Source organism: Capricornis sumatraensis, chromosome 12, assembly GCF_032405125.1.
Source record: "Capricornis sumatraensis isolate serow.1 chromosome 12, serow.2, whole genome shotgun sequence".
Taxonomy (NCBI): domain Eukaryota; kingdom Metazoa; phylum Chordata; class Mammalia; order Artiodactyla; family Bovidae; genus Capricornis; species Capricornis sumatraensis.
The window spans coordinates 81,332,912-81,355,530 of record NC_091080.1 but is presented as its reverse complement, the minus strand read 5'-3'; the positions used below and the strand labels follow the sequence as shown (position 1 = coordinate 81,355,530).

The window sequence follows — 22,619 nt, the reverse complement described above, 5'->3', positions numbered from 1 at the left end:
AAGGTCCCATGCTTGCACTGCTACACTCAGTGCCCCCAGCCCTTCAGCAGGCCACTGCCAACCCATGCCTCTGCCAGAGACTTGGAAACTTTGGGCAAGTCTGGATCAGTCTCTTGGTTTATCACTCCAGTATAAAATGGAGCTTGACTACAGAATGATCTATAGAGCATATAGCTGGTTGTATTTAGTAGTCAAGATTGTTTGCTAAGAGAGCACACTCTTGTATCATTAGACTGATCCATGAAAGAAAAGGTAAAAAAAAAAAAGGGAATTTGATTTTGAGTTCTAATTTTTTATCACATATTCCTCTTCCAGTCTGAAATATGTTCATTTTATTTTGTTTTTGTTTCTAAAATATAGCTGTGGCTAATACTACTGCAGAAGATGTTACTGAAACAAATGAAGTTCAAGGATTTCTCTTTGGGAAATTAAAGTAAGCCTGAATAGAATTGAAACTATTACTATACTATTAAGCTTGTTTTTAAAGGAATAGATTCAATATGTTGTGTTGGCATATGTCTCACATTCTAAAAATATATATTTTACTGTTTTTATTACAAAAGTAACACAGGGTTAATGCAAAAAAGCTCAAAATTGAAAAATAATCACTAATTCCACAGGATAATGAGTACGATTAGAGATAATGGAAATTTAAAATGATCTGCATTATCTCTGGTCAAAAACTAAAACAAAAATTTGTAGAATCTTTTCTGATGGGTTACAAAACTCATAGTTGTTATTAGGTTTTTAGCATTAAAAAATCAACACTTTCATGTCTTAAAAGAAAAAATATTTATTTCCCTAAATTTCTGTCCCAAGATTGCCATATTAAATACCTTTTAACTTCTGGTCTTCATTTTATATACACATATAAGTAACCTTTCCAAAAGTAAACTTCTCCTCCTTTGCTTTTCTTGCATCACTGATTGAAGACAAGGAATAGGATGGTGAGTGCTCTCTGAATGTTAATGGATGGGAATTTTAGTTTTATGTGTGGTTTTCCTTATTAATAAGAAGGGCAAGTTTGTGATTCAATTAGAAAGGCAAAATTAATTAAAAATAAAGAACCATTTTTATTAATATCTTTAATTCTTTTTTTTCTTTTTAAGGCATATATTTCCCATTTATTTTTAAATTTTGAACATAATTGTTTTCCAAATTTTTTTTTTTTTTTTTACTTTTCAATACTGTATTGGTTTTGCCATACATTGACATGAATCCGCCACGGGTGTACATGAGTTCCCAATCCTGAACCCCCCTCCCACAACCCTCCCCATATCATCTCTCTGGGTCATCCCAGTGCACCAGCCCCAAGCATCCTGTATCCTGTATCAAACCTGAACTGGCGATTCGCTTCTTACATGATAGTATACATGTTTCAATGCCATTCTCCCTAATCATCCCACCCTCTCCCTCTCCCTCAGAGTCCAAAAGTCTGTTCTATACATCTGTGTCTCTTTTGCTGTCTCACATACAGAGTTATCATTACCATTTTTCTAAATTACATATATATGTGTTAGTATACTGTATTGGTGTTTTTCTTTCTGGCTTACTTCACTCTGTATAATCGGCTCCAGTTTCCTCCACCTCATTAGAACTCATTCAAATATATTTTTAATGGCTGAGTAATACTCCATTGTGTATATGTACCACAGCTTTCTTATCCATTCATCTGCTGATGGACATCTAGGTTGTTTCCATGTTCTGGCTATTATAAACAGTGCTGCGATGAACATTGGGGTACACGTGTCTCTTTCAATTCTGGTTTTTATATAATATTACAAATATGTATAAAGCACACTTACGTCATTTCTGTGAGGAGATAATTGTACAGAGCAAGGGGAACATTTTTGGACATTATACTGCTTTATACAGATGACTGAGTTACATTTCTGTAGTTTGCTGAACAAATTGTATGCTTGTAACCTGTTAATGCTTCTTGTAAAATGGATTTAAGGAAGGTTTTTATTTAGTAGATAACATTTTTATCCCATTTCCAGCTATGTCTCACATCATAGAATCCATACTTTCTTAAACATAACTATTTTGGGGAATAAATTGCTCATATTCCAAAAAGCCTTTGGAACCCTGGGATATTAGTTTTTTTGGAGAGGAAGTACCCAGGTTTTACATAATTGATTTAAGCAAAAAGCTTTTGCTTTGAGGTGTTTTATGAATAATGTCTTTTTGCCTGGATTACATACATAATTTTACCAGTGAAAATTATCATTAAGGTTATGATTAAACATGAAAAGCAACACAACAGCTCTTACAAACTTAATATTACTCTGTAACAAAATGTTGTGAAAGGAGTGGTAAATTCATAGTGAACCTCTTTTCAAAGAAGTTCTGTTGCTTTTTCACTGTGAGGGTAGTCTTGATTAGTTTTCAAAATATAGTCCCACATTGGAGTAAAATTTCAACATAGGACATTGCAGTACATGTATTACTGTTAACTATGAGATTAATCTATTTATGTGTGTGTGTTCTGTATACACAGTTTTCCTCTCACTTTAAAATACTCCTTTCTCCTTACTGTTGAGAATACAAAATTTATTTATAAATTGTGCCAGTAGCTAGGTAAACTTTTTAAAAAAGAATTCTCTCTAATAATAGGAAGTGGTACTATGTGTTGAATTCATGAGAGATTGGAGAATAAGATAATTTTAATTATAGGTATGGTAAAATGCCATTCTTCTGCATTATTATTTGCCAGTCTTTAAGAATACCTCAGTTCAGTTCAGTCGCTCAGTCATGTCCAACTGTTTGTGACCCCATGAACCGCAGCACGCCAGGCCTCCCTGTCCACCATCAACTCCCGGAGTCCACCCAAACCCATGTCCATTGAATCAGTGATGCCATCCAACCATTTCATCCTTTGTTATCCCCTTGTCTGCACACCTTCAATCTTTCCCAGCATCATGGTCTTTTCAAAAGAGTCAGTTCTTCACATCAGGTGGCCAAAGTATTGGAGTTTCAGCTCCAGCATCAGTACTTCCAATGAATATTCAGGACTGATCTCCTTTAGGATGGACTGGTTGGATCTCTTGCTGTCCAAGGGACTCTTCAAGAGTCTTCTCCAATACCACAGTTCAAAAGCATCAATTCTTTGGTGCTCAGCTTTCTTTATAGTCCAACTCTCACATCCATACATGACTACTAGAAAAAACCATAGCCTTGACTAGATGGACCTTTGTTGGCAAAGTAATGTTTCTGCTTTTGAATATGCTGTCTAGGTTGGTCATAACTTTCCTTCCAAGGAGTAAGCATCTTTTAATTTCATGGCTGTAGTCATCATCTGCAGTGATTTGGGAGCCCCCCAAAATAAAGTCTGTCACTGTTTCCACTGTTTCCCCATCTATTTGCCATGAAGTGATGGGATCAGATGCCATAATCTTAGTTTTCCTAATGTTGAGTTTTAAGCCAACTTTTTCGCTCTCCTCTTTCACTTTCATCAAGAGGCTCTTTAATTCTTCTTCGCTTTCTGCCATAAGGATGGTGTCATCTGCATACCTGAGGTTGTTGACATTTCTCATGGCAGTCTTGATTCTAGCTTGTGTTTCATCCAACTCAGCATTTCGCATGATGTACTCTGCATATAAGTTAAATAATCAGGGTGAAAATATATAGCCTTCACATACTTCTTTCCTGATTTAGAACCAGTCTGTTGTTCCATGTCCAGTTCTAACTGTTGCTTCTTGAGCTGAATACAGAATCTCAGGATACAGGTCAGGTGGTCTGGTATTCCCATCTCTTTAACAATTTTCCACAGTTTGTTGTGATCCACACAGTCAAAGGCTTTGTCATGGTCAGTAAAGCAGAAGTAGATGTTTTTCTGGAACTCTGTTGCTTTTTCCATGATCCAACGAATAATCATGATCAGCGAATTGTAAGAATATGTGGATATGTTTAATTGGGCAAAATTATCTTATATAAGTTTTCTTTATAAGTTTCAAAGATGGAACTTTTCAGAAATAAACTAAAATTTTATGGGAAGCATTGATGTCTTTCTTTATAAAATAGTGTTTATTTTTAATTATAAAAGCAAGACTTGCAATTTATAAAATGTTAAAGAAAAAGTGTATAACATAAAAACTAATAATTCTATCCTCACCCTTGGATCCCTTATAGGTAATGTTAACAAATGACAGTGTATATCTCCATATTTTGTTTTGTTTTATACATTGATTAAAAGAAGACATGCATGTCTCCCTCCATATTTTTAAATTCTGTCACTGTAGCTGCATAATTGTTATTATCTTGAACCATTAGTTTGTGTCTTAAGTATTAGGAAGAGATAATTTCAAAAATATACTGCTTGTATAATAGTAGTTTATAATACATGATGATAATTAACATTACTTAATATTCTAATACAGAGAAAGATATTCAGATCTTAGAGATAATCTGACAGCATTCCAAAAATACCTGATTGAGAGTAATAAAGAAATGATGCCTTTGAAAGTTTGGGAACTACAAGGTACAGTATTTCAGTCTATGTTAAAATAGCATATTGGTAACTGATCTCTGTTTTGTTAAATAGGCTTTTATATAACATGATGTAAATTATTTCTTAGGCAATAATAATTACTAATTATGTGACTATGCATTGCTTTTTGTGGACATAAAATTTAATTGAAATGTTATTCATCAAGTAAGTTATATTTTATCTCTGGAAGATTTAAAATTATATGATATGCAGTTATCTGATATTATCTAATCATTTTTAAAGTATGTATGAGTTATCTTGTATGTTCCTGTCCAGTATTAAACTGTTTCAGGGTATCTACAGCAGTGGTTAAAAATCCTGATTAGTAAGTTAAGAGAAATCAGAACTAAATCTTAGTTTTCTTCTCTTTAAAATTTTGATCTTTAGAGACCATTGCATATTTCATTATGACCTCAAAATAGCTTCTGTACTGAGATCCTATAAGCAGGTATTTTGAGACCAAAATTTAGTTTGGATTAAACTGTAATTCCTTTTCAGTTTGTAATTTTCTATTTTATTTATAATTTCTAGTGGATCATAGGGATGTCCTTTTTCTGTGGAATCCATAAGTTTTATCACATCTCATCAACTTCTTTTAATACAACAGCCAATTGAAATATACTTGATGCATTATACAGTTCACCATTTAAAGAGTAGAATTAAGTGTGGTATATTTTTAGAGATTTTTAACTGTCACCATATTCAGTTTTAGGGCTTCCCTGGTAGCCCAGTGGTAAAGGAACCACCTGCAATGCAGGAGATGCAGGAGCTGCGGGTTCAATCCCTGAGCTGGGAAGATCCCTTGGAGAAGGGCATGGCAACCCACTTCAGTACTCTTGCCTGAGAATCCCACAGACAGAGGAATCTGGAAGGCTACAGTCCATAGGGTCACACAGAGTCGGACATGACTGAAGCAACTTAGCACAGCACACACCATCAGTTATAGCGTTTTTTCCTCACCCCACAAAAGAAACCAACATACCCATATTCAGCCACTTTCCATGACTCTCCAACTATTCCAGCTGTAGACAGGCAACAGTCTACTTTCTTCTCCCAAGATGTTCTCCACTATGCTCTCTTTCAGGGGATCTTCCCAACCCAGGGATTGAACCCATGTGTCCCATATTGCAGGTGGATTCTTTAATGTCTGAGCCACCACCAACAACAACAATGTGCATGCTTAGTCGTGTCTGACTCTTTGCAACCCCATGGACGGGACTAAGGATGCACACTGTTGGTGGTGGTCGTGGTGGTGGCTCAGACAGTAAAGACTCCACCTGCAATATGGGAGACCTGGGTTCAGTCCCTGGGTTGGGAAGATCCCCTGAAGGAGGGCATGGTGGAGAACATTTTGGAGAAGAAAGTAGACTGTTGCTTGCCACCAGGGAAACCCAAAGTGTTCTCCAGGGTACCCATAATTTAGAAAAGTGTAAGTGATAGAGTGCTTTTAAAGACTGGTAAACAGAGAACATGCATAGTTAGCTTAGTCTTAATTAACCTCCGTAATGTCTGTGTAAGGTATATTCAGATGGACTAGAAATAGGAAGTCTAGTTAAGACATCATTGAATTAGTATAGTGAGAGACAGAACCTTTGCTGTGGTAGAGGCATAGATGGGCAGGCTGGATTTAGCAAGTATTCAGGAGATTAAAAGACTCAAAAATGACTTTAAAATTTCCAGCTTGGAGCCTCTGTAAAGAGAATATAAAACAGGCTTAGGGTTGAATACAGGGCTCAGAAATAATGAGACTGGTGTTTAAAAAATGGACTTGAAGTAATTGTGACATATCCAGAGGACCAGTTCCAGTGGTGGAGTGAATACAAAGTCCTTATACGGAGAAGGTTTTAAAAGTGCAAAATGTTAGCTTAGAGGTTTTTGAAGGTGGAGGTGCTAACTGAAGGTGCAGAGTAACCAAATTAGTGCACAAGGGAAAGTCTGTTTGCTCATTTATGTGGGACAAGTAGACACAATGGAATGATGATGATGAGAGATAGAAGAGCACGTCGCAGAAGCCAAGGAAATAGATTCAGGAGAAGGGAAGTGATCAAGACCTTTTCTTTTCCTTTTTTGATTTATTTAACAAATATTTATTGAATTTCTGCTAGGAGTCAGTAATGTCCCTACAACCATAGTTTTATGATTTTTGGCTGATACCTGGATTAGGAAATATATTTTATATCAAGACCCATACAACAAATATATAATGTGTTAATACATAGATACACTTAAAACTAAAAAAAAAAAACTTCACTACAGATATGTATGCTTGCTGTGTGTGTATATGTGTGTTAGTCGCTCAGTCGTGTCCGAGTCTCTGTGACCTCCTGGACTGTAGCTGACCAGGTTCCTCTGTCCCTGGCTTTTTCCAGGCAAGAATACTGGATTGGGTAGCCATTCCCTTCTCCAGGAGATCTTCCCAACCCCGGGATGAAACCCAGGTCTCCTGCATTGCAGGCAGATTCTTTACCATCTGAGCCATCAGGGAAGCCCCATATATGTTTACTAGAAGTGAAAGTGAAAGCCGCTCAGTGTGTCTGCCTCTTTGTGACCCCATGGACTATACAGTGCATGGAATTTTCCAGGCCAGAATACAGGAGAGGGTAGCCTTTCCCTTCTCCAGGGGATCTTCCCAACCAGGGATAGAACCCAGGTCTCCCTCATTGTAGACTGATTCTTTACCAGCTGAGCCACAAAGGAAGCTCAACAATACTGGAGTGGGTAGCCTATTCCTTCTCCAGCGGATCTTCCCTACCCAGGAATTAAACCAGGGTCTCCTACATTGCAGGTGGATTCTTTACCAACTGAGCTCTCAGGGGAGCCAAATACTACATTTTATTAATTCTGATAAAACTTTCTTTTATTATACCCTGTTTCATGTGATTAAAAAAACCTTCACATTACCCATTAATCTGATTTCACTACTAACTAATGGGTTGCAACTGACACTTTGAAAAACACATATTCCAAAGGTAAAAAGAGCTAAAACAGACATCATGTTTCTTCAAAGGATGTTGGATAAACATAAACAATTTTAAAAACCAGTGTAAAAATCACTATCACAATTGCTGCAGAATAAAGGAACAAAAAATTAAGAAAAGCATATGTCAGGAAGATCTGAGTGGTGAGATGGGGCAGAGAAGGGGTAACAGAAAAAGGAGGCTTCCTCAAGAAGGGGTAATTGAATAGAGGTCTGAGAAAGGTTTGGAATAAATTCGAGGGTAGCTTATTTAGAGAGAGTATCAAAGACCTTTATGAATGCTGAAAATGGAGTGTGAGGGAGAAGAGACACCAGGAACAACTGCTGGATTCATGGTTTACCCAGCTGGATGGACAGTGGTGAATTTGTTGTAAAGAGAAGACCAAAGAGGGCTAGATTTGGACAAAGTTGGGCAGGAATATCACAAATTTGTTACTGAACATGCTGCTTTTGAAGTATCCAAGTGGTAAAACCAAGAAGACAGTTAAAAATATGAGAATCTGGATTTGAGAGGCAAAGTGAAAGACTTAAATAACAATTTGAGTCATCTAGGTATGGAACAGTTTAGAAAAAAGCAAAAGCTGGTAATGGACTCTGATAATATTATATTTATTTACTTGTTATTTACACTGTCTCAGATTTTATCAGTAAAGGTAAGTGTAAAACTTATCTTAATTGGATAGAAGTGATAGCTTTCCATTTCATTTAAAAGTTCTGAATAATGGTAAGTATGAGTGTTTTTTAATGTGTCTATATATGAATGCATGGTAAGAAGGGTTATTTAAATTACATGGAAATATCTATTAAGGTCTAACATGTCAGTTTCTTTAATGATATTTTCTTTTCTTCCAGATCTTAGTTTTCAAGCAGCTTCTCAAATAATGTCCACTCAAGTTTATGATGCCATAAAATTAATGAAAGACATTTCACAGAACTTCCCCATAAAAGCCAGGTATATTAAAGGTTATTGATGGGATGAAAGCCAGGACTCTTTCCATTAAATAAATTTTATGAAAATGGCTGATTTCATTCAACCTAATGATGTCAGTTAATTCTGGTTTCTATAGTGTTTGTAAAATGAGGGTCTCTATTCTATATATTGGGGTTTTTAAACTAGAGCAAAATATTGTCTTGTGCATGCGTGTTGTTACATACTACAAAATAGAACTCTTCATCACATCTCTCCAGTTACTCTGATAATTCATTACACCATGAACTTGTGGAAGCTTCCTCAGTCTGAGAATGAAACAGATTGAATTGGTTTCCTCCAGACCCCATCAATGGCGCAGCCATAATTAATGCTCAAAGCTAAAAATCTTATCTCTATGTTCAGACTTAATAAAAGGTTTTTATTTTTCTTAAAAAAAAAGTCACTCGGTAGACAACCAGGAAATGTTCATTGAAATGAAATACTTGATAAGTGAATGAAAAAGTTTGTATTATCAAATTTTCAGTTGCAGTTTTATCTCAAATGCTGCCAAATTTTAGGAAAGAATACACACTTACTATGGGTTGTTTTAAGATACCCTTTCTGTTTGAGTTTTACTTAATGTCAACTTTGAATTAACAGTCTTTTAACTTTTAAATCTTTCTTCTATGCATAAAATTGGCAGATAAATAACTAAGCATTCTTAGGCGTTATTAGGTCAAATAAATATAATCAATAGACTTATTTAAAAAACATTTGTGCTGTTTTTAAATTATAAAGGAGTTATAAGCTCTTCAAGAGTAAATATATGAAGTCAATATTATCAGTATTTTAGAGCTTATATGCTCCAGTATAGATCCCAGCTTAACCAAAATTCTTTATGTAAAAATATTCTAAAATTTCTTATTTGCAGCAACACATATAATGACAGTGGTAATTTCATGCAGAATTTCTCCCTATGGGCAAAACAACACAAAATAACATTTTCAATCAAGAATACTTGAAAAATAAATACCTAGTAGTAAACAAGCCCTGATAGTATATAATGCATGCCGTGGGTGTGCATGAACTTTTTTACAGTCTCTGTTCCACATGAATCAAATACCTTGTCAAGTGAAAGCCATTGTTCCATCCATCACATAGGCTGTATGGAAATGTGTGCTTCTCAGTTATAATGCCTTTAGAATTTTTAGTTTCTCATCCAGAGTATTATCTTGCATTGAATCATAGTTTAGTCCTAAACATTTAAGGAAGAATGAATTGTATCTCTATTTATGTTCCCAGATCTCTGACCAGAATTGCTGTAAATCAGCTTATGAGGGAGGAAATACAGGAAAATCAAAAGGTTAGTTTGAACTCCTTTTTTAAAGAAATTTACTAAACTAATAACACTGTATTTTAGACTTTGGATCTTTAATTTTCATAGAAAAAATATTAGCTTGTACTTTTTGATGATTAAAACAGGCTGTTCCATTTTTATATTGTCTGCTTTATATACAGTTTGTTATTCTGTCCAATCTTTCCTGACATAGATCCTACTTACTTTCTCATTAACCTTACATACTCCAAATTTTCTGCCCATGCTATATGGTTTTCTTCACAAAATAGAGAATAAAGGCCATGAGATAATTCTTCTGTTTTCTATAAAAGTTTTGCCTAAAAGCTTGTGAAGATTGAGAAAAATTTAAACCACTGGACTGTTACTAAATCCTATAGCATATAGTACACAACTGATCATAAATTTGATAAGATTCTGCTAAATGGTCTCTTAAATTACCTACCTCAAGACTCTAAGTGATCCTAATTGTGTAAATACTAAGGGAGTGCTTGAGAACACTGCCTGGCTTTGTTACATAGGACTTAATTTGGCTTTAAGTAATAGAATGCCAGGCACACAGGGCCTTAAACAGTAGGAGTTCATTTTTCTCACATTAAAAAGAAGTCTCAAAGTAGGTTGCCACAGACATGTTTTTTTTTTTTTCTTTTATGGTTGCAAAATGGCTGCCACAGTTCCAAACTGCTTATCTGTATTTGAAGCAGAAAGAGGTAGGAAGATCAACCATGTTCATCTTGACTAAAGCCTTCCTAGAACACTTCAGCCAACTTTCACTTCTGTCTCATAGGCCAGAATTTTGTAATGTGGTTCTTCCTAGCTACGAGGGAACTAGAAAAGTGCTGTTTCGTTCAGTCACTCAGTCGGGTCTGACTCTTTGCGACCCCATAAACTGCAGCACGCCAGGCTTCCCTGTCCATCACCAACTCCCAGAGCTTACTCAAACTCATGTCCATTGAGTCAGTGATGCCATCCAACCATCTCATCCTCTGTCGTCCCTTTCTCCTCCTGCCTTCAATCTTTCCCAGCATCAGGATTTTTTTCCAGTGAGTCAGTTCTTTGTATCAGGTGGCCAAAGTATTGGAGTTTCAGCTTCAGCATCAGTCCTTCCAATGAATATTCAGGACTGATTTCCTTTAGGATGGACTGGTTGGATCTCCTGGCAGTCCAAGGGACTCTCAAGAGTCTTCTCCAACATCACAGTTCAAAAGCATCAGTTCTTAGGTGCTCAGATTTCTTTGTAATCCAAATCTCACATCCATACATGACTACTGGAAAAATCATAGCTTTGATTAGACTGACCTTTGTTGGCAAAATAATGTCTCTGCTTTTTAATATGTTGTCTAGGTTGGTCATAGCTTTTCTTCCAAGGAGCAAGTGTCTTTTACTTTTCTAGTAATTGAGGCAGTCAGAGGAGAAGTGGCCCAGAGATGATGCTAGGTTAGCCAGTTAACAGTGTCCGTCACACCAAGACAGAATAAGCTCTTAGTAAATACAGGCTGTTTTGATGATGATAATGAAGTAGATGCATGGTTCATTGGAGACCAAATGATAGAAGCCACAGCACATCATCCCTTCCTGGGATGTTCTTTGCTTCACTGACCACCTAACAAATTCTTGCTTATCCTTTAAAACTAAGTATTACTCCTTTCTGTAATTTTCCTAATTGCTCTCACCATTCTTCAAGCAAAATGCATTTTTTATAAGAATTCTTGTTTTTTGAATAATGCCACTTACAAGAAGGAAGAGAGATTGGGAAAGAAGGGAAAAGAAAGGAATGCCAGTGTATCAGTGGCATCACATAATCCAATTTATTTTTTGCTCAGTTAAGAGTCCAAAATGGGTGTTCCTGGTCATCAAAGCTTTGCTCTGTGTGATTTTGATTCCAGAGGCTGAAGAGTTTCGTGAGGTTTAAGAGGTGATATTGTGGAAATAAAAGAGATAATTGGAAAGACCAAATGGGATTCTTGAGCTTCCATGGTGGCTCTGATGGTAAAGAATCCGCCTGCAACGTGGGAGACCTGGGTTCGACTAACCACTAATGACTGTAAAACTATTGAGTAAAATTGGGTTGTCCAAGAGGAAAAGCAGCAGGAAAAGTTTAAAGGCTTATTCTATTATTTTTTGTAACAAATCATTAGCTATTGATTAAAAAGATGATGGAGGGTATTAAATAAATATACACGTTTGATAGTAACTAGTAGAGAAGAGTCTAAATCTTCCGAAGCATGAAGAGAGCTGAGTGAACAAGAAAAAAAAAAAAAAGAGAACTTTAAAGATGCATCTTGAAAGAGTAAACAGCATGAAAGAATCCCATTTGAGGCTAACCAAGTCTAGGATATCAGTAAATGTAAATAAGCTTAACATATTAGCAGAATTTTTCTGTTTGTTTCATTAGGTGTGAAACAGACACCTAATGTTTGTATGTGAAATAAAAACCCCTAACGATTCAGAAATGTCAAAAATGAAAGAATGTGCAAAGGTATATCAAGCAAATACTATGTTCTAAGGGTATGATCTTAAAATGCCATGAAGCCAAATTCTGTTCTAAAAATATTAATGACAATAAAAATAAAAATATTAATGACAAAAAATGGCCCTTTATAACACTAACGGATACAATTCCTAATGAAAATAGAGAAGTTTAAGATATCTTTACATCAAAACACTGCAGCACCATCATGAAACAAACTACAGGAAATGGAAGGAGAAGTATAATTTACCTCTCTAAGACTAATGAAATGGTCAGAAAGTAAGTAAAGATATAGAAGACCAAGGGAAAGTAGTAATTGCAAAAATTCCAGAAAGTGGAATAAATAGGAAAAAATTCTCAGTCTCAGTGCAAACTAGAAATCAGTAACAAAGTCAGGAAAAGTTTATTCACTTGAACGTTAAAACCTGTTTACTCTCAAGTAGAAGAAAAAATACATCAAAATTATAAAAATTCTTGATAACATTTGAAAGCATAAGATATTAGAATTTTTATATCAGTATTTATGTCAATTAAAAAAGTTAAGTTTTAGTTAACTAAAAGTGAACATTGAAACACTTCTTTCATGGAAACTTATGAATTTAGAGTAATTGCTAAATCTTTACACACACACCAAAGTTTTGAGTTCTGGGCTATCAAAGAATAGGAATGTGCCAGCTGTCAAATGCTAAGTGTTTGTGTGCACATGCACATACAGTATAAAATGTAATAGGTAAGTAGTAGTTGTAGCATTAGGAAATTAATATCACATATTACAAAATCAAAATACTCAAGTATTGTCTCTCTAACCTTTTATAAGATTCCCATCAAGTGTGGGCAGTACTACCCAAAGGCCAGATATGGGCTGCAGCCTGTCATAATGCATGAAAGTTTTTTTAGAACATAATCATGCTCATTTGTTGATTATAAGTGGTGCTTTTGTGCTGCAGGATGGAGTTGAGTAGTTGGCAAACCGAAAAATATTTGCTGTCCAACTCAATAGAAATAGTTTGCCAACTCCTGACGCAGATCAACTATTGTTATATCATTTGGTTAATTATTTTCTCTATTTCCAGCATCTTCAAGATAAATTTGATATTCAGCCAGGTGATGCTGGTCTGTATATAAATGGACTTCATGTTGATATGGATTCCTATGATCCTTTTAGGTAAGTATTAAATTACTGATACAAACTCTGGTTTATGTGTAAAGGTGCACTTTTGTTCTGAATTTAGTATTTGTTGAAATGCAGATATTCACTTTAAAGCAAATATATCTATTTGATTTTGCAAAGCAACTCTGTTATTTTGATAGAATATTCTAAGTGTCTTTGAATATCAGAGCTGAAAGAAACCTTGGAGAAATTTATTCAGATGATAAAATTGAAGTTTCTGAATCCTAGAGTTATTCTTGTCCTATTATTTGAAACTGTCTTTAATTGACAAGTTCAGTTCAGTTCAGTTGCTCAGTCGTGTCCGACTCTTTGCAACCCCATGAATCACAGCACGCCAGGCCACCCTGTCCATCACCATCTCCCAGAGTTCACTCAGACTCATGTCCATCGATCAGTGATGCCATCCAGCAATCTCATCCTCGGTCGTCCCCTTCTCCTCCTGCCCCCAATCCCTCCCAGCATCAGAGTCTTTTCCAATGAGTCAACTCTTTGCATGAGGTGGCCAAAGTACTGGAGTTTCAGCTGTAGCATCATTCCATCCAAAGAAATCCCAGGGGTGAGCTCCTTCAGAATGGACTGGTTGGATCTCCTTGCAGTCCAAGGGACTCTCAAGAGTCTTCTCCAACACCACAGTTCAAAAGCATCAATTCTTCTGTGCTCAGCTTTCTTTATAGTCCAACTCTTACATCCACACATGACCGCAGGAAGAACCATAGCCTTGACGAGATGGACCTTAGTCGGCAAAGTAATGTCTCTGCTTTTGAATATACTATCTAGGTTGGTCATAACTTTTTTTCCAAGGAGTAAGTGCCTTTTACTTTCATGGCTGCAGTCACCATCTGCAGTGATTTTGGAGCCCCCAAAATTAAAGTCTGACACTGTTTCTATTGTTTCCCCATCTATTTCCCATGAAGTGATGGGACCAGATGCCATGATCCTCGTTTTCTGAATGTTGAGCTTTAAGCCAACTTTTTCGCTCTCCTCTTTCACTTTCATCAAGAGGCTTTTTAGCTCCTCTTCACTTTCTGCCATAAGGGTGGTGTCATCTGCATATTTGAGGTTATTGATATTTGTCCTGGCAATCTTGATTCCAGCTTGTGTTTCTTCCAGCCCAGCGTTTCTCATGATGTACTCTGCATAGAAGTTAAATAAGCAGGGTGACAATATACAGCCTTGACATACTCCTTTTCCTCTTTGGAACCAGTCTGTTGTTCCATGTCCAGTTGTAACTGCTGCTTCCTGACCTGCATATAGATTTCTCAAGAGGCAGGTGGTCTGGTATTCCCATCTCTTTCAGAATTTTCCACAGTTGATTGTGATCCACACAGTCAAAGGCTTTGGCATAGTCAATAAAGCAGAAATAGATGTTTTTCTGGAACTCTCTTGCTTTTTCCATGATCCAGCGGATGTTGACAATTTGATCTCTGGTTCCTCTGCCTTTTAGGTCTATCATTAGCTTGAATGTTTCTTGGGCCAGCACTGAGTAGCTAGGGAGTTGTACCCTTCAGGAAAGATGTGAAAGGAGTATGAGATGTTTTCGCAGAATAAAGAAACCAGCAGGAAGAATTTTAAGTGCTTGTATCCATCAGAAAGTAAACTTGAAATGTTAGATTGCTAGGGACTTCCCTGGCAGTCCAGTGGTTAAGACTTTATGCTCCCAGTGCCGGGAGGATAGATTTGATCCCTGATTGGGGAACTAAGATCCCCACTGCAGCACGGTGTGGCCAAAAGAAGGAAATGATAGATTGCTCGATACTGTCTCTTTAGGTCAAAAAAGTTCCCCAAAATGCTCTAGTGCAGAATTAGAAAGTCTTGTATTTATCGTAGCCATTAAGCTGTAAATGAAAAGCCGTGGGCCACAGAAGACAAATCAAAGTGAATTTATTTTACTTTTAAAGAGAGTCATAAAACTACTTTAAAAATTCATAATTAGAATATGAGATGAGTTTAGTAAACACAATACTTTATTTCAAATATTTAGTTTTAATTGAATTCAGTTTGCTTTTTTTGAATGTAAACTTTCATTTTCTTAGCAAGTTTAGAAATATATAGGAAAATACAGGAAAGATTGAGAAGTTGGTTTCAAGTGAAGTTTTTATCTTTATTTAGTTGAGTTTTTGCACCTAATATTGGGAAAATGCTAATCTAAGATGTGAAGGATAGATACTACACATAGAGAAGAGCAGTTGTTAGCTCCTGGCTGTAAGCTTCAAAGTACAGAAATTACATCTGTGCTCAAGAACAGTGAAAATAGATTTAAAAGAGGGCAGAATTGGCAGGTAGATTTTGATGTTTTCTGTGGCATTGTATGGGGAAATTTTTATAGCAGGAACACTTTGAGATGTAATTTATCAATGGAAAGGCTACAGGTTATTTGAGAAATAGAACCCTCTTGGGTCCTCACCTGGTAATTAGTGATCTGCACGATGTGTGATACATTTTTGTTCCTTCTTGTTGGGATCACTAGTTGAAACTACTGTAATTCCCTTAAAGGGGAGAAAAGAAAATATATGAGGATATTTATATCACAATCAAAGAAAGAGGTTCTCAGGAAAGATCAGAGAATGTCAGATAAAAAACAGTGTGAAGAGGCTGATGAATGGAAGAAAATGATGCAAGAAAGAGGAGAGGAAGGACAATGTCCTAATATTGAGATTATGTCCTAGATCTGGAGAGAGATGCTGTGCAACCAGTACTGTAGAATTTGGGGCACGAAAGTGAAGGAAACATAATTTTTCTCTTTCTTCCTATCTTCTGCATTTTGGGGTTGTGGAGAACTGATGTCATGCCCACAGCCCAACCTTTCTTCCTGTGATCCCAGAGGAGTCAAAGCCCTCATGCTTAGGGTCAGGTCAGCACTGGGTCACACAGCGTGTGCCCAAGCCTGACTCTCACCTCCAGGGAGACTAGGGCAGTAGGAGGCAGGGGCAGTAACTAGGGAAGAAGGCACATCAGTTCAGTCCAGTCGCTCAGTCGTGTCCAACTCTTTGCGACCCCATGAATTGCAGCATGCCAGGGCTCCCTGTCCATCACCAACTCCTGGAGTTCACTCAGACTCACGTCCACTGAGTCAGTGATGCCATCCAGCCATCTCATCCTCGGTCGTCCCCTTCTTCTCCTGCCCCCAATCGCTCCCAGCATCAGAGTCTTTTCCAATGAATCAGTTCTTCACGTGAGGTGCCCAAAGTACTGGAGTTTCAGCTTTAGCATCATTCCTTCCAAAGAAATCCCAGGGTTGATCTCCTTCAGAGTGGACTGGTTTGATCTCCTTGCAGTCCAAGGGACTCTCAAGAGTCTTCTCCAACACCGACTAAATAAATCTGAGGAGTTCCATAAATGTGTTTTATGTATCTACCTTAGCTACAGCTACCATAGAGCTACTTAATCGTTACCCCAGCCTCAGAGTGGACCAGACTCTGGTCAAGTAGAACCGCCCAAGAAATTGACTCTGGTAACATATTGGATGTTACTTATTTTGATAGCCAGCCTGTTCAGACTTGAGTGATGTCAGTACAGTATAACTACCAGAAAGAAAGAGGTCACAAAGGTGTCTTGATTGTAATTTTTCTGTATCTTAGTGAAGTTGTCTGGCTCACAGTTTGAGCTCTGGATAAATATGTATCTGTAATGCAGGCAGCTTTAAAATTCAATGTGGTAAAATCAGTTCAATAATAAATTTCGATTTGGCTAATGTCTGAATGCTTTCTGTGGTATAGAGACTAATAGATATTGGGGGTATAGTGGTGAACAAGACAGAAATGTCCTAAACAGAATTTAGGGTCTAGTGGGATAATTGAAATTTAGTAATAATTACATTGTGATAAGGTTTCTAAAAGATAAAGTGTAGTGCTTTGAGAGTTTTAAACTTGTTCTCGATGGGGACAATGGATATCAGTTTTCTTCAAGGAAGTGATATTTAAGGATGAATCAGGTAGAGTAGAGAGTAGAGGTTCTGCAAACATGACATATTTGAGAAAATGCATGGTCTAATATGGCCAGAGTATGCAGTGAAGAGCTGGAAGGTACTTAGGTTGCACAGGTGGACAAAGATTGTGGAACCAGGTTTCACATTTTGGCCTTTTATCTTGAAGGTAGGAGAAGCCAGTGAAAGGTTCTAAGCAAATTTAATGATCAGTTCAGTTGCTCAGTTGTGTCTGACTCTTTGTGACCCCATGGACTGCAGCACACCAGGCCTCCCTGTCCATCACCATCTCTCAGAGTTTACTCAAACTCATGTCCATTGAGTCAATGATGTCATCCAGCATCTCATCCTCTGTCGTCCCCTTCTCTCTCCTTCAGTCTTTCCCAGCATCAGGGTCTTTTCCAATAAGTCAGTTCTTCACATCAGGTGGCCAAAGTATTGGGAGTTTCAGCTTCAGCATCAATCCTTCCAATGAATATTCAGGACTGATTTCCTTTAGGGTGGACTGGTTGGATCTTCTTGCAATCCAAGGGACTCTCAGGAGTCTTCTCCAACACCACAGTTCAAAAGGATCAATTCTTTGGCGCTCAGCTTTCTTTATAGTCCAACTCTCACATCCATACATGACTACTGGAAAAACCATAGCTTTGACTAGACAGACCTTTGTTGGCAAAGTAATGTCTCTGCTTTATAATATGCTGTCTGGGTTGGTCATAACTTTTCTTCCAAGGAGTAGGCGTCTTTTAATTGCATGGCTGCAGTCACCATCTGCAGTGATTTTGGAGCCCCCCAAAATAAATTCTATCATGGTTTCCAATTTTCCCCCATCTATTAGCCATGAAGTGGTGGGACCAGATGCCATGATCTTAGTTTTCTTAATGTTGAGTTTTAAGCCAACTTTTTCACTCTCCTCTTTCACTTTCATCAAGAGGCTTTTTAATTTCTCTTTGCTTTCCGCCATAAGGGTGGTGTCATCTGCTTATCTGAGGTCAATGATATTTCTCCCAGAAATGTTGCTTCCAGCTTGTGCTTCATCCAGTCCAGCAGTTGTCATGATGTATTCTGCATAGAAGTTAAATAAGCAGGGTGATAGTATACAGTGTTGACATATTCCTTTCCCAATTTGGAACCAGTCTGTTGTTCCATGTCCAGTTCTAACTGTTGCTTCCTGACCTGTGTACAGGTTTCTCAAGAGGGAGGTCAGGTGGTCTGGATTCCCATCTCTTTCAGAATTTTCCACAGCTTATTGTGATCCACACAGTCAAAGGCTTTGGCATAGTCAATGAAGCAGAAGTAGGTGTTTTTCTGGAACTCTCTTGCTTTTTCAATGATCCATTGGATGTTGGCAATTTGATCTCTGGTTCCTCTGTCTTTTGTAAAACCAGCTTGAACATCTGGAAGTTCAAAGTTCACGTATTGCTGAAGCCTGGCTTGGAGAATTTTGAGCATTACTTCACTAGCATGTGAGATGAGTGCAATTGTGCAGTAGTTTGAGCATTCTTTGGCACTGCCTTTCTTTGGGATTGGAATGAAAACTGACCTTTTCCAGTCCTGTGGCCACTGCTGAGTTTTCCAAATTTGCTGGCATATTGAGTGCAGCACTTTCACAGCATCATCTTTCAGGATTTGAAATAGCTCAACTGGAATTCCATCACCTCCACTAGCTTTGTTTGTAATGATCCTTCCTAAGGCCCACTTGACTTCGCATTCCAGGATGTCTGGCTCTGGGTGAGTGATCACACCATCGTGATTATCTTGGTTGTGAAGATCTTTTTTGTATAGTTCTTCTGAGTATTCTTGCCACCTCTTCTTAATATCTTGTGCTTTTGTTAGCTCCATATCTTTTCTGTCATTTATTGTGCCCATCTTTGCATGAAAAGTTAGTTCCCTTGCTATCTCTAATTTTCTTGAAGAGATATCTGTAGTCTTTTCCATTCTATTGTTTTCCTAGTAACTATTAAAAGAGAAGCATGAAAAATAGTTTTTATTATTTAACAATCCAGTTTTCCTGATAAACCTATCATATTTCAAGAACCAGTTTTTTTTTTAATTTTGTATTCAAAATTCAATATTTGAAAAGAGCAAGGAAGAAACTGGTGCTGTTGAGAGCAACTGTGTACTTAGTAGTAAATTCATTTAGTCGTAATACTCTATCAGGTGATTATTGCTGTTCTCTTTTTATGTATGGGGAAGCAAAGACTCAGATCTCGCATAAAGATAGGGACACAACTAGCAAATATCTCATGCCCTTTTCAGGGTACCATACCATGTAGCTCTATCTAGTTTTTCTGTTGATAGGTTTCCTTGAAAACTAGGTAGTGATAACAAAGATGGTAGTTACAGAAGCTATGAAGAGTATTATAATTCTATCACATTAAAAGTATCTCTTCAATAAGCATCATAACATTTTTTAAATGGAGAGAACATTGGCAGTGCCATCCACAGTTCTTATTTTACAAATGAGAAAATTCAGACTAAAGGGATTAAGAACTTTAAGAAGCCACACCAGTGTAGTGTTATAGCCCCAACTAAATCTTATTATTGGTAATTTATGATATTCAGGGTGGTGCTTTTTTTTTAATCACATTCATCTTCTAATACATTTGAAGGGAATGGTAAAATGTCTGCTTTGTAATACAGTCAGAACTGTCTAGGATACAGACATGCTGTGTGGTTGTCATACAGGCCAGCTTGAAATACTTCCAAAACAACCTTCTTAGGAGTTTAGATATTAGCTCTCTACTCTTTCAATGTAGATTTCTATAGTCCTCCTGAAGAACTATATCTCAACCCGATATATCACTTTATTCCGATTCTGTTCATTTCTGAAAGGCAAGGTGATTTCCATGAATGGAGTTTTGAATGAAGCATTTGGGTTAAATATAATAAATACAAATACTTGTTTTCAAAAAAGTAATAATCAGAATTCCTCCTTGCCTAGTAGATTTTTACCTTCCCCAACATGAACATGCTTTACCATGGTCTATACAGCCTTACCTATCTTTGCAGATGGCCTTCATGTCTCAGCTCTGCGAGTTCACTGGCTAAGTTCCTGGGCAGGAGGTTTCATCTCTCTGAGCCTCACTGGCATCTCTTGAGACTTCCTGAGGTTGTTATGAGACCCAGAGTGAACTTGATAAGCAGTGGTTTAAAGTATCAAATTGCTCTGACTCTTTGTCAGTAAGGTCATTTATTGATGATTTGTTACTTTTAGCAATAATACTTTCTAACATTAGTAGTACTAAGAGCTGTCAAATTATTGTATATGCAATTAGAAATTTTAATATGTATTCTAAACATATGTGAATTTTCATACTTTTATGAAACTTTGTATTTTAGGTCATGTTTGATCTTGTTTTTTGTATCAAGAGAGTAACCTCTACTGTATTTTTTCCTTTCATTTTTGGCTTGCTCAGGAATGACTATATTTTCACTTCCTTGGTGAAGGAATATAATATATATATACCTTAATGTCTTGCCCTTTAAGGAAGATTTTGTTATAACTTTAAAAAAACTCAATATAGTTTACACTAGATAACTAATTAGAAATTCTTGTCCTGTTTGTTAATGAGTTTAATAATGTGTTTTTGTGCTGTTAATAAAAATACCATAAAAACTTGTTTCTAATGCTTTGAGATATCTATGAACTTTAAAGGATTTAATAAAAAATTTTGGCAAATCAAAGTAAAACATTTCTTTTCTTTAAACCTAAAGTCTTTTGGATATGCTGAAACTGGAAGGAAAAATGATGAATGGCCTTCACAGTCTTGGGATCAAAGGAGAAGATATGAGCAAGTTTTTAAAATTAAGTGTACATAGTTGGGATGATACCTATGCACTAGATATTAGACATTCTTCTATCATGGTAAGTGCCCCTGTAATTTCTCACTTTAAAACTTTTAGTAGACTTAAGACTTAAAACCAGATATTGGCAGACTTTAGAATTAATTTAAGCATTTTGAAAGAGGTTATAGGAGTAAGAATAAAAAGTAAAACTCAGTGAGAAGAAAAAGTAAAACTACAGACTCATTCCCTCTCCCCGTAGATCTTCCTTTCCCCTTTCTTGTATTCTCTGTACTTACTCAGGAGAATATCTACTCAGCTCATTCAGTATCCTTTCCAGCTTTAAAGATAAAACAAAACAAGAACAACAGAATAACTGCCTAAGCAACAGCAGCAACAAAATACCAAATGGTTAATATCTCAGGAATATACGAATACCACCTTAATATAGTGAAAATCTTGCCGAACAATTTGCAGTGGCTTCCTGATGTTCTGGTCCATGTATTACAGCCTAAGTGAATTTTTTTGAAATCTGATCACATCACTTTTCCTTCTTTAAAGCACAAAAATAGTCTATGGTATGGCCTAATAGGTGGAAATGGCTTACTTCCTCCTTTTCCTGCCAGAACAATCTTCCCACCTATAGAGTTGGTCAGCCATCCAGGAATCAGGGAATGATAACAGCACCAAAGGACTGCTGCGTTCCCTGAACATCAGAGACCTCAGACTGAAGACAAACTACATTCGTTATTTGTTAGTTGGACCATTGTATCTTCTAGGACAGTTTTATAAGTTTCTTGTTTGTTGGCTCCAGGTTTTTTTTTTTAACTAGTCTTTAGACCATGTCCTCTCACTGGCTTAATTTTACTCTTACTTGGATGTCTTTATACTCAATAACAGATACCTATTTCTAATAATGTTTTTATCAGTAAGAGGAATGACCATGTTAGTTACTTTAATACTTTGTGTCTTTTATTTTAAGCATTTATGCTTTTGACCATTTTCAGAAAAATTCTGGAGGTGAGATAAAATGAGGGGAGTAATTTTCAAAGCTATTCTGTAAACATAAGTAATAGACCTGTAAAGAAACTTTCCAACTCCATTTATGAAATAGCATCCTTATCCTCCAAGGTTGGCTATGGAAGATGGTCAGTCACGTGGGGAGAGCAGTCCCCTGATGCTGTTCCCACTGCCCGCACTGCCCACAGAGTCTCCGCCTATATGCTATAAAGACTCCTCTCTTGCCCAGCTCTTGGACACTTTGAGGAGGCATTCTTTTCCAAAGAACTTCTTGGAAGTAATTTTTATTGAGGTAAAATATAATATAAGGTAATGCTCTGTTAAGCATTTTAAGTCTATGATTCATTGGCATTAAATATATTCACAGTCTTGTCCAACTGTCACCATTATCTGTTTCCAGAACTTCATCATTTCAAATAGACACCCATTCCCTTCTCCCTTAAGTGCCTGGTAACCTCTGTTCTACTTTTTGTCCCTGTGAATCTGCCTATTCCCATACTGCATGTAAGGGTAGTCATATGAT

At 36.8% G+C, this 22,619-nt stretch overlaps 1 protein-coding gene across 1 annotated transcript in view; it reads left to right on the top strand.

Moving 5' to 3' along the window:
- UGGT2 (UDP-glucose glycoprotein glucosyltransferase 2) overlaps window positions 1-22,619 on the top strand; it is a 142,106-nt gene that overhangs the window by 30,453 nt on the left and 89,034 nt on the right. Inside the window, exons 7-12 of the mRNA XM_068984374.1 lie at window positions 361-433; window positions 4,380-4,480; window positions 8,319-8,418; window positions 9,679-9,739; window positions 13,274-13,365; window positions 21,008-21,158. Coding sequence (XP_068840475.1) covers window positions 361-433; window positions 4,380-4,480; window positions 8,319-8,418; window positions 9,679-9,739; window positions 13,274-13,365; window positions 21,008-21,158 — 578 coding nt within the window. The remainder of the gene's footprint in view (window positions 1-360; window positions 434-4,379; window positions 4,481-8,318; window positions 8,419-9,678; window positions 9,740-13,273; window positions 13,366-21,007; window positions 21,159-22,619) is intronic.